The 16,686-nt window shown below is 35.1% G+C and overlaps 1 protein-coding gene across 9 annotated transcripts in view; it reads right to left on the reverse strand.

Annotated features, from left to right (window-relative positions):
* LOC308505216 (multiple epidermal growth factor-like domains protein 6) overlaps nt 1–16,686 on the reverse strand; it is a 607,252-nt gene that overhangs the window by 221,067 nt on the left and 369,499 nt on the right. For all 9 annotated transcript variants that reach the window (XR_013994480.1, XR_013994481.1, XR_013994482.1 and 6 more), the window contains exon 4: nt 13,471–13,593. Coding sequence is in view for 1 of the 9 variants with exons in the window: in XM_081067036.1 (XP_080923162.1) it covers nt 13,471–13,593 (123 nt within the window). In the remaining 8 variants the exon portion in view is untranslated. The remainder of the gene's footprint in view (nt 1–13,470; nt 13,594–16,686) is intronic.

Consider the following 16,686-nt stretch of genomic DNA (forward strand, 5'->3'; position numbering starts at 1 on the left):
GCAGTAAATACAGTAACAGGTCATCTCATCAAAGATAGAACTTAAAACTAGGTTTGAGCAGTGCTAAATATGTGCCCCAACAACGTAATTAATTATAACTTTCAGGGGAAGTTTTCATCTTTAATCTTACTTCTTATTAATTTGAAATAGAGTTAACTTAGGATTTAATCTAGAAAAACAGGAACCAGCATAAAAAGAGCCTTGGTCCACAATAAAGATAATAAGCACACTGTGCCAGATGGAAATATCAAAAACTATGGCAGGGACATGCACAGAAATCAAGCATTGATTTTCAAATGAGAAATGACAAACAAATGGATACTGAAATTTTCTCATAATGGTAGAAATTTTTATACAAACATTCTAATAAATCTTGTTGGAATGTATATCTCTGTTCAGTACCATTTCTATCATATTGTACCACTATCAACAATTTATTCCATTTTATTTATCATCTTATTTACAAAGACTTTGGTATTTCCCCTTTCCTTTGGGTCTAGTTTGTAATCAGAATTTAATGATTCTTATCTCCTTAAACATCTTATGGCTATCAACAGCTGGACAATTTCAATCCTCTCCCTGACACTTCCTTATCTTCTTATTTTTCCATATCATTGTGCATCTCTATCTCTATCTCTATCTATCTATCTGTCTGTCTGTCTGTCTGTCTGTCTGTCTGTCTGTCTATCTATCTAATCATGGCTAGAAATCACATGTTCATCCTATCATTGCTACATTTAAATATCTATCTTTGAAAACCAAACCCCTGCCCATGTACCTACAGAATTTACTTCTTGAAGTGAAGCCATCCTCTTTCTCACCCAAGCAAATCACATACAAGTTCCCTGAATACACTTTATGCCTCATCAAACAGGTCTTCTATCTTCAGAACATGCAACTGAACCATTTCTCAAAATACATTCTACAAAATACTAAATCCTTGAGTTGTAAATATCTCACTTTCAAAGATTTCCAAACATGTTGGGAAACCTAGGTTAAGGAAAGTTAAATGATTGTTCTTTTGCCTGGTTTTCTTTTAGAGAGTTTTGGTATGCAATTTTCCTCAAATTTATTTGACCATGGAACCCTTTTCATAAAGTTAATAGTGAGATGCATGTCCATATGCATACCCCTATAAGGTCTGACAATTAAGTTTGCGAACGTGTTGCAACAATGTTGCTAACCTTTTTCGATATCATAGGGATTATTCATTAGGAATTTGTACCAACTGGACAAACAGTTAACCAAACTGACTATTTGGACATGCTGAAAAGGCTGCATGAAAAAGTTGGATGACCTGAACTTTTCACCAACAATTCATAGCTCTTGCATCACGACAATGCACCAGCTCACACTACACTGTCTGTGAGGGAGTTTTTAGCCAGTAAACAAATAACTGTATCTGGACCCCAATGACTTCTTTCTTTACCCAAAGATAAAGGAAATATTGAAAGGAAGACATTTTGGTGACATTCAGGACATCAAGGGTAATGTGCCGACATCTCTGATGGCCATTCCAGAAAGAGTTCCAAAATTGCTTTGAAGGGTCGACTAGGCACCAGCATCGGTGCATAGCTTCCAGAGAGGAGTACTTCAAAGGTGACCATAGGGATATTCAGCAATGAGTTATGCAGCATTTTTTCTAGGGTAAGTTCGCAAATTTAATTGTCTGACCTCGTATAACTATCTATATTTCTCAATCTTATTTTTTTTGTTTATTTAAATTAAAAGCTCCATGAAAATTAAACATAGAGTTACCAAAATAACCCAGCAATTCCATTCCTAGGTATATACCCAAGAGAAATGAAAATATGTGCACACAAAATCTTGCACATGAATGTTTATAGCATTATTATTCAAATAGCTCAAAGGTGGAGACAACCCAAATATCCAGCAACCAAAAATGTGTAAACAAAATGTGGTATATCCATAAAATGGAATATTATTTAGCTTTAAAAAGAAGGGAATTTTAACACATGCTCTAATATGAATGAACCTTGAAAACATTATGCTACGTGAAATAAGTCAGTCCAAAGAACCACATATTGCATGATTCCATTTATATAAAAGTTCAGAATAGAGAAATCTACAGAGATAAAGAGGAGATTTGTAGTTGATTAGGTTTAGAGGGAAATAGGAGGTAGGTAGGGATAGGAAAGTAATACTAATGGGTACAGGTTTCATTTTCTTTTAAAAATGTTCTAAAATCAATTGTGGTAATGATCGCGTACAATTGTGACTATATTAAAAACTATTGAATCGTACATTTTAAAAAGATGAATTGTATGGCATGTGAATTATATTTTAATGAAACTGTTTTAACAAGTTTTTAAAAAATGTCTAGAATAACAGATTATATTACACCATTTTGTAACCCCCCACTATGTCTGCATTTTAATTAGTAAGGGTTTAATAATTATCTGAAAAATGAACTGAACAAAAAGGCTTCTTACACAGGGTAGTCTCTGGACAATAGCATGTGTCCTTTGGGAGCCTGTTAGAAATGCAAATTCCCAAGTTGACCCCACACCTGCAAAACTACAATCTGCATTTTGACAAGATCTAAGGTGATTCGTTTGCACATTAATGTTTCAGAAACACTGGACTGTAGTATCTTCTAATTGTTGAGAACACTAAGGTTTTACATAGCTAATTTTCTTTCTTGTGCCTTAGGGCTTTTAATTGGGATTAAATCAATTCACTTTTAATAGGGACAGCATCTAATGAATTACAATTAACCTAATTTTCTCAGCTGCAGTTTTAATGTTTCCCAGTGCTCAGTTAAGCCTCTAAAATGTGATGATTTTTTAAAATACAAGAAATTATATAAAAATAAATTGATAACTTGTTTAGGTCTTTAAGTCCCTTGAATTGTACAGACATACCATCTTTTGTAATCACTGACCTAAATGCAAAAGCTTATGGTTAACTTGGTCAAAGATATGTAAGAAATTATTTTAAACCAACTTATTTTCCCATCAATGAAAAGCAATTTATAACCTCCTTTTTTTTTTTTTTTTACTATTGCCAACATTTTTTGTTTTTTGATGAATTAGCAGGGGTCGTTTTGGTCATGCTGAAAAAATATTAAATATACATGAAACAGAAACAATACTTTTTTTTTTTCATCACTCCACTGAATGGTTTGTGCTACTGCTAGGAATGCTGTAAGATTTTTTTTTGCTGTAAGATTTGAAGCACCACATTTCTATAAGCTAGTCAGAACTAGAGAACTTCATAACTGAGAAACTTGTAATTAATTACAGCAGATAATAAAAACATACCAAACACATTCCTTTCCAGGATTATTCGTGTTTCCCTCCGTCTTGCCCCTGACCTTTTATGCTCACATAGATAGGGTAATCTGAGGGGTCTTGGTTCTACTCTTCTTGCTCCCATCCCGGAAATGGGGGCCAGTAGGATCCAGCGACAAACTTAGACCAGGCTAACTCCTTTAACCATCACAGGTGTGCCCTGGAGAAGTGAAGCCTCCTACAATGAGCTGTGACACTCAGTATTGTCAGGTGGTCTGTTGTTGGAATGTTATCAAAGGGTTTTAGAAAAACCAACCAACCAAACAAACAAACTGATTTTCTCAGTTTGCAAGACAGACTGTAAATGACAACTGATTTATGATCAATTACCCTGAGTATTTTGATAAACAATCACAGAAGCCTATGGTTTTATACAATTGCAGAGGCACACCATCCCCCTTGATGAAAAGAAAAAACACAGTTTACAAAAATTCTCCAGATATGATTCTTTAAATATATTTTTCCTACTTATGGGGAATGGTGAAATATATGGATATTTATGTTTGTAATAAAATGAAGCACTCTACATATTTACAGTATTTACTATTTTTAGGAATATATTATTATCAATGAGACCCTTGTATGGAAGACAAAAGTAAAAGAAAAAACAAATAAATATGCATATCACCATGTCCTTAGTTTTACTGGCAATGCATGAGGAATATATCCATCGAATGTATCCACCAGAGGTAGAATGAATGGTGACCTTTTTTTTTTTTTTTTTTTTTTAAGATTTTATTGGGGAAGGAGAACAGAACTTAATTGGGGAATAGTGTGTACTTCCAGGCCTTTTTTCCAAGTCAAGTTGAAGTTGTTGTCCTTTCAGTCTTAGTTGTGGAGGGTGCAGCTCAGCTCCAGGTCCAGTCGCAATTGCTAGTTGCAGGGGGCACAGCCCACTATCCCTTGCAGGCATCGGGGAACTGAATTGGCAACCTTGTGGTTGAGAGAACTGAGCCATCCGGGAGGCTGCTCAGCTCAAGGTGCCCTGTTCAATCTTAGTTGCAAGGGGCAGAGCCCACCATCCCTTTCCGGAGTTGAGGAGTTGAACCGGCAAACTTGTGTTTGAGAGCCCACTGGCCCATGTGGAAATAGAACCGGCAGCCTTCGGAGTTAGGAGCATGGAGCTCTAACTGCCTGAGCCACTGGGCCAGCCCAAATGGTGACCTTTTTTGTTGATGTTAATTATATTAAAGAAAGTACAGACTTAGCCTGTTAAGAAAATAAAAAAACTAGAATGAATAGTAAAACTGAAACTTGACTTGAAAAATGAAGGAAGGTATACAATTTTTTAAGGTATAGCTTTAATTCCTTCTGTGAAATCCTACACTAAGGGAGTTCTCTTCTTCAGAATGTCACAAAAAATACAGAAACATGAAGGTCAATAGTAAAATAAGAAGTCAATTTTAAGTAGCTTATTTTCTGATTAAAAATTACACCACATGTATATTCAGAGTATATTCATGTATATTAGAGTCCTTCCTAAGCAAAAAAAAAAAAAAAAAGAAAAAAAAAAGAAAGAAAAAGAAAAAAGAAAAAAGAAAAAAGAAAATCCATTATTTGGAAATTGATGAAATATTTTTTACAGAGGAAAAAAATTAATGCCATTTAATGCCATTTTTCTGATAGTAATAGAAAATAACATGAGTCTTGCAAGGGCAGAAACCAATCCTCTACATTTCAGAAGTCTAAAAAGATGACTCTGGAATACAGAATCATATTGATCCTTTGGTGGCTATGATTTGATAATCTAAAAATAATTTAGAGGTAAAACATACATTGAGGAATTCAGGGCAGGATAATTCAGTTAGGGAATTTTTCTTGGTAAAAATGAAAAAAATATATAACAATATAATCTTCAAGAAGATCAGCTCATTTTAAGATGACTGGATAGAGAAACTCAAAATAATTGTGAATGAAACGAAAATATTTTATTCTTCAGAATATTGGACTCATGTTATTGCTTCCTTGCATATGATAAAAGTCAAAGACCAAGAGCTAAACTTTTAAAGAAGTCCCTTTACTGCCCACCATTTCCAGACACACCCACACAGGCATTTGTCCTGATTGGCTGCTGCTGTTTCACCGTGTTTTGCAAGTGACTGGGGCTACTGAGGCAGTAGGTTTTCCTGTGGTTAATTTTTGTCCTGGTGTATTACCAACAAGAAGCCCCTGTAAGAGACGTCTTGTTTAGCAGCCTCAGATGTCTTGTGAGGGACCTTCTCCCCACCTCCACCCCAGTCTCCTTCTTTTGGCACCACCTAGGTTAGAAGCTATAACTGCTATAAATCTGTGTGTCCCTAATGAAATTTGGAAAGTGAGCCAGCTCATCCTGGAAAATTTATATCAGTTATGGTCTCTTTCAGCTTGTTTCACTTCTAAATACACTTTTGACTATAATAAGTCAAAAGCTGAAAGCTTTTGTGTTAGCTGAAAGCTGAGGTGTTGAAATAAATATTCTGAATTATTAGGGGGAAAACAATAGGCTTTATTTAATAGATTAACTTGAAAAGGAATTAAAGTGGATTTCCACTTTCATAGAAGAGTTTCAGATTTGAATTATATGTGTTTTCCCTCCAGTCTGAAAGACACAGATACTTAAGAATACCCTCATTTTGATTCAATAGGTATTTCTATAAAGAATGAGAGTGGGCATCGCAGTGGCAGCTTTGCTGTTAAAATCTGAGATGCTTTCTAGTGTCAAAAAAGAGAGGAGAGCGACAGCTGGATGAGTAATATGAGGCAGTATTCCGATAGGGAATTTTTTGAGGAAATTAAGGAAATGGAAAGAGGACTGTTCAGTCCCAGGACTGAAAGATTAGTGTCTGTCCCTGTTGCTTGCAGCCCATTTTGATTCAATAGTGGGTTATCTTTTTCTCTGGTTAATTCCCATAGCACTTAGCTTGTACCCGCCTTATATTTACTTCTGCAATCTCATGCTATAGCTGTTTGTGTAACCATCTTATCTCCTTTATTGAACTGGGAACTCCTTGGAGAGAGAAAGACAACTTTACACATATTTTTATCTTCAACCACATATTGCATAGGAGGAAATAAAAAAAAAATAAGAAAAGTTTCTTGAGCATTTATTATGAATTAGGCAAATGAAAAGTGTTAGAATATAAAAGGATAAAAATAACAAATTTGTGTTCCCTGCCTGACTTTTAAATGAACTGAGATCTAATCCAAAATAGACTGCTGTAGACAAAATACCAGCTTTATTTTTGTGAAAGTTAAAACTGGACAAAAGGATTTAGGTGTACAACAATGGCCTTCCTAAAAGTGGATGCAGAATTAAGCCAAACGTGGTCACAGGTGTGACTGGGAAGCCTCAGTCTTTCCCCTGAGGGGTCCTGACCTTGCTGAACATACATCAGAGCAGAGCAGACCAGGGTGAACACGTTCTGCAAGCATTTGCAGCTCCCAAAGGAGAGCTACAAAGATGGGCTGAACTCCACAGTTTCTTTCCCCAAACTCACCAGTGAGGTAACTTGCTGCTCCTCCCTTGGGAAGAAGGGAGTAAGGGGGCAGAGGCATTTCAGGATTGTTACACTAATGAACATCTCTCTTCCTGTGGGCATGAAGTAGAGGAAAGGAAGTTTTCCCATCACTGTGATATTTCCATACAACATCTCATTTAATCGCTGAGTCTGTATCAGGTTAGGCATTGGTATTCTGGTTTTATAGATGAAGAAGGCAAAGCCCATAGATAGGAAAAATCTCGCCCTAAGCCTCACACTTAGTAAATGTCAGAATCAGTATTCAAATCCAAAGTGTGTGCTCTTTGTTGAACACGGTCCACAGTATGTGGGTCAAATACCAGTTTGGTGAATGGATGGATGGATGGATGGATGGATGGATGGATGGATGGATGGATGGATGCATGGATGGATGGATGAAAAGAAAGAAAACTTTGCATACATTTATGTGTCAACTCTGATAAGTCCCAAGTATTTTAAGTAGTTGAAGTTTTTTAAATAAAAGGAATTCCATATTGTAAAGTGTCTGGATAAATTAAAAAAGGATAACTGTTTTCTTTAGTATATGAGGAGAGAGTACATGGAAATTTTCCCAAATTGTTCCCCGTGTATATATGACCCAACAGATGCTCAGCTCCTGGAGGCCAAAGAACTGCTACGACTGTCATTACATGCTCCCCACACGGGTGCAGGTTCAGGAGGGCTTTTACAAATGATTAGTCAGAGAAGCAGCACACAGAGGTAGATAAATCCTTAATAATGATTTCTTTAAGTAAATTTTACGCACTCCAAAAGCGAACATCTGTGTATTTATGTACATATGCGTAGATGAATGGGTGGGTAGATAGATAGATAGATGATTGATAGATAGATAGATAGATAGATAGATAGATAGAGATATGTTTTTCTACAAGTGCCAACAGCCTTCAGTATTGAGCACAGTGTTTTTATGAAGTTGGGAGGGGCACAGTAATGTGGGAAGAATTACTGTAAAGGAGAGTTCTGATTGGTAAAGTATTTCTGAACTAAGAAGAAAATCAGAATTGTACGGCTGAAATCTATGTAACTTTATTAACAATTGTCACCCCAATAAACTTTAATAAAAAAAAAAGAAAAGAAAATCGCAAAGTCTTAAACTTCAGCAGGAGCAATATAGATTACACATAAGGAGGGAAAGGAGTTACAGAATCCTCCCTTGGAGATCCTGTAACACCAGGATAAACAACCATCAGGTTTAGATACAGTGATTATTGGAGGCAAGAAGCTGGCCTAGGAGAGCTCTCAAAGCATATAATGTAATTACTTATATTTTTATTGAAAATATCACAAAATAATTTTATACCGAAGGTGCTTAATGATATGGAAACCCTATGGCAAAAGAATCGTATTTTGTACTCTTCTGGTATTCGCAAATTACCCAACATAGTGTGGAGCATACAGTAGTTGCCCAATAAATGTTTACTGAACAGATGGATCCATCAATTGGGAAGAATGGCAACTGGGAAAAGAAGACTAGAGTATGTTTCTAGCTCCATAAATAAATTGTCTGGGACTTGTTGGAAATCAGTCATTTTCTCCAGGTCTTAATTTCCCTTCTCTGTAGATCTCAGCCTCTATGTTTTGAGGGTCTCTTGGCTCTTGGCCCCTATCGCACTGTGACTTCAACATTCTGATTAACCTGCTTTGTATCCAGTTCATGCTGCCTATCAATCTCATTGAGAGGAAATAAGAAAGCATGGCTTCTAGTGTCACTTTGTCACCGATTAGCATTTTGAGCTTGTTTAAATCATTTAATTTCCCTGGGATTCCATCTATAGAAGCCCATTTTAGCCCAAAATTCTATATTTCTATGATAATGGCATACTGAGTTACATTCTATGTTTATTCACACTATAATTTCTAAGATATTTCAGAAAAAAACTTGGCTCAAAATTATCAAATTACTGTTAAATATTTTAAAGGACAATTCATTAAGCAATGTACCTCTGTGTTCATTTATTTCTCCCAAGTGAAAGACTTTATCTGAAATGTCTAAACAGTGTTCATTATCTTTGGCAGTTCACTTAATAAAAACACAGTAATGTTAGTTACCACTTCATTTAGAAAAATTCCTTGACTGCATGGGACTACCACACTCCAAAAGTCATACTAGTTATGCTACTGCACAAACAATTTAGACAAGCCACATGACCAAACTTCAGAAAGTTTAAACTAATAAAGCTAATAAAACTCTGATTTGCTTTCTAGAAAGAAAGATGAGATTTGCCTTTTCAAATGAAATAGATTTGCTACCAGAAAACATTTACGCAAAGACCTACTGATAACTAAATTGTTTAATTAGTCAGACTTTAAATGATAAATGCAGCATGATTAGAATCTGTAGACAAGGAAATGAATAAAAGGTGTACTAACTGTATGCTCATATGTATTTATGTTTTGATGGATATTTATCCATCTGTTCATTTATTCATTCATTCATTCATTCATTCAATAGCATTTTTGGAATTCTGCTAGCTATAAGACACCTGTTAGCTCAGATAAAAAAGTGATAAGACATGGCCTTTTCCAAGGGGATATTTCCAATCTAATAGACAGTACAAATGTATAAATAAGTACAGTGCTCTGTGAGACGTTCCATACTAGTGGTATACACAACCTGAAAGGAAAGAGAGCATAATGTCTAATGTCCTAGAAATAAGAAACATTAGATTAAGACTTCCTCACAAGGACCATAGATGTGGGCATCAAACACAGAATATAGAATAGCTCTGTATGAAATAATGGAAGAAAAGGATACAATTATAAAATGAACATATACAAGAAAGGAACATACAGATTTAAGAAAAATGAGACCTCTAATAGTGTAAAGTCAAATTGCTCATATTTGAAACTCAATATACTGGTTGAGCATATGTAGCAAAGAAAGAAAAGAAAATAGAATACAGAGAAGCAACATGTGAAATAGAACGAGAAGGTCTAACATATATATAATGGAGTAATAGAAGAAGAGGACGGTTAGCATTATCATGGCCTCACCCACTAGCTGCCAGTAGTGCACCCTTCTCTCAGTTGTGAAAATCAACATCTTCAAATATTGCCAAACGTCTCTGGAGGACAAAATCACCCTAGTCGAGCACCACTGCCTTATATATAAATCATATGAGAAAGACAAATTACTGGCCTATTTCACTCATAGTTATAGACATAAGAATCCTAAACAAAATAATAGCAAATAGGATTTAATAGCGAATACAATGGTAAAATCCAGTTGGATTGTTTCCTGAAATGCAAAGATGGTTGCATATTTAAAAAGCTATGTATATTATAATCCACATTAATAAATTAAAGAATAAAAACCTCATGTTCATTATATATGTGTGTATATATATATATATATATATATATATACGTAACATAAACACACATATATATACATAAATATATATAGTGTATATATACAAGGTCTGACAATTAAGTTCGCGAACTTGTTGCAAAGATGTTGCTAACCTTTTTTGATATCAGAGGGATTATTCTTTAGGAATTTGTACCAATTGGACAAACAGTTAACCAATTCACTACTTGAAAGTGCTGAAAAGGCTGCGTGAAAGTTAGATAACCTGAACTTTTTGCCAATAATTTTTGGCTCTTGCATCACGACAATGCTCCAGCTCACACAGCACTGTCTGTGAGGGAGTTTCTAGCCAGTAAACAAATAACTGTATTGGAACACCCTCCCTACTCACCTGATCTGGCCCCCAATGACTTCTTTCTTTTCCCAAAGATAAAGGAAATCTTGAAAGGAAGACATTTTGATGACATTCAGGCATCAAAGGTAATACAACAACAGCTCTGACGGCCATTCCAGAAAAAGAGTTCCAAAATTGCTTTGAAGGGTGGACTAGGCACTGGCATTGGTGCATAGCTTCCTAAAGGGAGTACTTTGAAGGTGACTTTAGTGATATTTAGCAATGAGGTATGTAGCACTTTTTCTAGGATGAGTTCATGAACTTAATTGTCTGATCCATTATACCTTATAATAATTTACCTGCAGCATGAATTAAAAACCATGCTTTAGGTTCAGTGTTATGTAGGAAAGAAGGCAAATCTAATGTCAACTGAGCTAATTAGAAGCCTTATCTACAGATTTATAGCTCTTGAGAGATAAGTTAAAGAATAAGATTCACTAATAAGGATATTTACAAATGTTTCCATTCCACTGAAGGGTAGACTCCAGATTTACTTTAACGGTACAACAACTGTCTACTAACATGTTGATCCGTATTTTAAAAAGCAATTCAAATAAGTTAAAATCAATTTATATTAATACAAAGAAAAAAATATTTTCAAATGTCTGTTTAATTCTATGCCTGTAGCTTTCACCACCATGGTCTTTGAAAACAACTGACCTTTACTGTTAACATCCAGTAAATAAATATGGATCACTCATTAGTACACTCACATGAATTGAAATTCTCATTTGCAGTGGCTTTAGAATGCACTCAATTTCAAAATGACCTCTATTATTTTTTATTTAATTACATATATAAACAAATCTGAGATCATTTTATATTCTACAATAGAACAAAGTGAATTTCTAGTATCACCATGTCTACCAAACAGTCATTTATTTAAGGATAATGAAAAGGAAAAGATGCTAAGAATGAGACAGAGAGGTGGCTCTCTACTGGTGAGTTGCTTCACTCCATACCACCATCTCTAGTTCTGCGTCTCAGTAAGTAGGAAGTCAATGTTAACTCAGCATCAAACTCTTGATTCTCACAAATACTGACCTGACTCTTATTCAGTTTGTACAAATAAACACTGGTTAAATAAAACTATGGAAATCGCTTCTATAAATATTTTGACATTTATATTAAGAGTAAACTAAGTTCAATTAAAATATGAGATAATTGCATGTAAATGATAAGGTTTGCTATACTTTATCAGCCTAATAGATATTATAAAAATAATAGTAACAATTGTCATACCTAACAGTGGCTAATTGCTATGCTGGGCTCTTCAAATATATTTACAATAATGATAATAAAGACAGTAATGATATTCAGCCAAAAAGAAATGAAGAGATCGTTGCCAGCCACAGAAAGGGGGGGGGTTATTGTGTAGACCACGCTTCATTGGTCATTGTCACACTTTTCATTTGGACACCGTGAGGTCCTTGACTCCTCCCATTCTCTGATATTGAATCACTACTGGGAATACCATTGCCAAACGATCTCATCAGAAATGAAGAGCATCTCACTTGAATCAAAAAGAGCCTGAGTGAATTTAGGGCATGCCTTTATACATTTGTACCCTCCCTGGCAGAGGACCTTGCTTGCGGTGAAGCCTGTCTCAGAAAGGCCCAGATACAGTTGCACTTGAACATCTGTCTGCCTACCTGGAATCCTTCCTTTGGCTGCCTGCTAGAGCCTTGCCAGAGGGACTGAACCACACTGTTTCTTGAGCATCTGATAAATTCTCCAGCCTACTCACATTTACAACTTGTCCTGTCTTGACAGTCCCAGTCAAACACCCAGCCCCAGCTGCCTTCAGCCTAATGTCTTTTGTTTGTTTTGTTTTCTCTTACCAACTTATTCACACATGCCTCATCAGGGATAGACACTGTAGAAATACATAGGAAAAATAATTAGAAAGGACAGTTGTAAGGCTTGATACAGGGGATCCTTTTAGTTTCTGTATCTCCCCTTTTTGAAAAGAAGAGCAAGAAGCAGTCTCTAGCTCTCATTACATTCCCAATATGGGCAGAACTGAGTTCATAAATGAGAATACAATTCATAGTTATCATTTGAACACCTACTACATGTCACCACTATGCTAAGTGCTTTTGTGGCATTTTCTTATTTAATTCCCACAGCAACTTTGGGGTTTTACGAACTACCACTATCCTAAATTTTACAAATGAAGAAAGAGTTTCAGCGAGATTAAATAACATGCCCAAGGTTACATAAACTGTAAGTGACAGAGCTTAGACTCAAACCCAGGTCTTCTTGAATCCATTGCATTTCTCCCCGTGCTACAATGCCTTGAAACACAATTCTGGAAGGTTTCAGCTTATGTTTCAATCTTCACTACTAATCAGTGAATTCCTTCAGGGCAGAATTTATTTCTCATTAATTTTTATGTCCTAGAGCATGGAATAATACCTGATACAGAGCAGAAACTCAATGACTGTCAAATGAACAAAATGATGAATTAATAAATAAAGGAAGGAAGGAATTAATTTAAAAAGGAGACAGAAAATTGAAGTTTGTGAAAAAAGCTAATTCTACACCAAGAATACAATTTCTGTGGTTAGTTCTGTGCTCCTCCACTTCTATTGTAGCAACAGATGAGTATTTTATGATAAGCACCATTTTTACTATAGAATTAAATGAAATACTTTGAAAAATATGTACTTTCCAGGGATTTAAACGCACGCTTGAAATTCCATAATCAGAACACGACACAACCAACCAGTGTATAATCATATGTTTCCTATAATAAGCTACTTGAAGTGTTCTTAGAGTTACAATTTTGTAATCTAGACATGAGAGGAAGATCTGTGCTCTTGACAACATTCAACACAGGCACTTCAACTGGCTCTCGATAAAAGACAAACCCCCTCTTTTGCATTACATAGATGTTCGCTTTCCTTATCAGTAAGCAGACAGTTCTGTTACCTTCACATCCTCTGCCATCTCCCTCCAGCATCTGGCCGGCTTGACACTTGCAGTAATAACTGCCAATTGTGTTACAGCACTGGTCCTGACAACCACCATTGTCGACGGCACATTCATTTATATCTGCAATTAAATATTTAAACAGAATTAGCCCCTATAAATAGACAACAAGATTGTAACTGGCTCTCCTAAAACTGTACCATTACAGAGTGACAGCCTTCTTTGACCTCATATTAAATGAGATAAAACTATAACATCTTATTTGAATTAGAGCTAATGCACTCTAATTTTGACATAAAGGAAAATGGTCACAATCTTTGGTATTTGAAAGTGTTTTGAACAGTGTACCAAGCAGTTGTCTAGTCTTACAAAATTTAGTGGCATTCTGTGCAGATTCAGAAATTTCACACCCAACTCATCATTTGAGGATGAAATTGAGAACAAAGTGAGAAACTAGTGAGTCGGAACCTATTTGTCCACTAAATATGTTGTTATTGGCTTCTCAAATAAATAATTATTGAGCTCCCACCACTACATTTTTGGAATTGTGTAGACAGTAGGGAAGGTAAAAGGGTAGTTCCATGGTTTCCAATAGCCAGTGGGGGTTGAGGACTAAACAGAAGTGTGATTGGGTTGTGTCCATGTACTGAATACGCCCACAGCCCACTTCTAAACCTGTGGCCCTAAAACATCTTTACAGATAGGGCTCAATATTATGTATTCCCTCATCCAGGTTATAGCTGATAAGTATTGCAACCTATCTGTAGGTTTAATAGTGGTCTGTTCTGCTCAAAAGAACCACCTCTACTGCATGTTCACTGACCTAATACATTTTTGTTTCATGAGTGTGTCTGGAAGAGAAAGAGTGGGAAGTAGCGAGGGGCAGGTAAGGCTGGGAGTTAGAAGAAAAGAGAGGCAGAGAGGGAGAAGGAGAATGGGTTAAGTCAGAAACAACAGAAGAAGCTGACCAAGTGGAAACAGAGACAAAGTAGAGTTAAGTCATCCTAATTGTGGAACCATGAGAGCAAACAACTGATAATGAAGGCAGTGACCCACAATGCACCTTGACTGGATATAACTGATGCTGTCTGAAGCCTGATGTGCAGCTGTTAAGACTGATTTTGTTTGTTTTCAGTAAACTTTGCACTGAAGTGTGTCATACACCCTGAAAATTATACAGATCTTAAGTATATACTTTGATGAAACTATATATGAGAGATACAAATTATACCAATGCAGCCACAATAAAAAGAACATTACTAGTACCCAAGGAGCCCCATGTAGCTGAAGGCAAGAACTATCTGGATATTTAATTACTACAGCTTAGTTTGTCTTTTTGAATTACCGGGAGTGCAAAAAAAAAAAAATGTATACAAGTGGACACTTTGGTCAACGTTGCTCATGTAGTAGTTCGCTGTAATCAGAAGTGTCTGGATACTGATGGTAACTACTTTGAGCACCTCCTGTAATTGCAAGTCAGACTTGACTTGTATTCATCTTTTGTTATTGCTATATTTTGAGTATTACAATTTTGATAGTTTTCCTTTCTTAAAATGTGCATACATTATTCTTGGCACCCTCTGTATATATAAGTAGAACCTTACTTTGTATTTTTTTTTTTTTCGGATCTGGCTTTTTTCATTCAGCATTCTGCTTATGAGATAAATCCATGCTGTTGCAAATATACTTGTAGTTTGTTCATTCTTATTCCTGTATACTATTCAATTCTATGAATCTACAAAAATATTTATCTATTTTACATCTGATGGGAATTTTGCTATTTTCTTATTTTTGGTTATTATAAAAATGTTGCTTTGAACATTCTCATACATATCTTAAATGAATTGACACATGCATTTCTGCTGGATAGTACCTAGGACTAAAATGGCTGGGTCAAGGTATGATATGTTTTGCATTAGCATTTATAGTCAAATAATCTTCTACAAAGGTTATTCTAATTTACGCTCCCACCAGTGGCGTATTAGAGACCAGATGCTAGTCATCCAACATTTGGGATATTCTGTTTTATTTTGGTTTGTTTCAGTTTTGCTCTTCTGAAGAGTGTATAATAATATCACATTGTGATTTTAATTGCATTTTCCTGATGATTAGTTAAGCACATTTTCACGTTATTGGCCATTTGGATAACATCTTGTTGAAGTACTTGTTCAAATATTTTGTCCAATTGTTTAATTCTTAAAATACTCGTTCTTTTACAGTGGGTCAAGTAGAATAATAATAGAAGTGGAGGCAATGATCATCTTTTTCTTGCTTATAAACTTGAAAGGATAGTGTTTAACATTTCCCTGTAGATATGATGCACACCACATGTGTTTTTTTTAATAAACTAGTTTCATCAGATTAAGAACGTTGCTTTCTATTCCCAGTTTCTTAAGTATCTGCATTATAAATATGTGATAACATTTTATTTACTCACTTTTCTGAATCTACAGAGCTAATTATACAGTCTTCTTGTCAATTTTGTTAATGTGATAAAAAACATTGATTGCTTTTATTTTTTTTTTCATCCCTGCAAGAAACCCGGTCATGATACACAACCATTTTTATATGTTCCTGAATTTAGTCAGCCAGTATTTTGTTTGGAATTTTTGTGACTATATTCTTAAGAGAAATTTGTACCTTTTCTTTCTTGTAATATTATTGTTAAATCGCTGCATTCAGGTCATACTGAATGCATAAAACAAGTAGGGAAATTTTTGCTCTTTAAAAATCTAAAAAAAATCTGAGATTGTTTTCATTTCTTACTTAAATGTTCATTCGTGATGCCATCTGGGTCAGAGATTGTGTGTGTGTGTGTGTGTGTGTATGTGTGTTTAGGCTTTTAATTACAGATTCATTTTCCTTAACAGCTATAGTATATTCAGATTTTCATTTAAACATGTAGATGAAATATATGTTTCAAGAACTTTGTCCATTCATGTAAATGTTCAAATGTGTTGCTAAATTGTTCATAATATTCTCATACTATCTTTTTAAATATCTGTCCAATTTTTAGTGAGGTCCCTTTTCTTATTCCTTAAATAAATAATGTGTGCCTTCTCTCTCTCTTATTTTTATTTTCAATTTTTGTTAATCATCTTTGTTAGGCATTTGTCTATCTATCATCTATCTCTCTCTCTCTCTCTCTATCTATCTATCTATCTATCTATCTATCATCATCATCATCTATCTATCTCTAATCTATCCATCTACCAT

This window comes from Rhinolophus hipposideros (genome assembly GCF_964194185.1).
Source record: "Rhinolophus hipposideros genome assembly, chromosome: 2".
Taxonomy (NCBI): Eukaryota; Metazoa; Chordata; class Mammalia; order Chiroptera; family Rhinolophidae; genus Rhinolophus; species Rhinolophus hipposideros.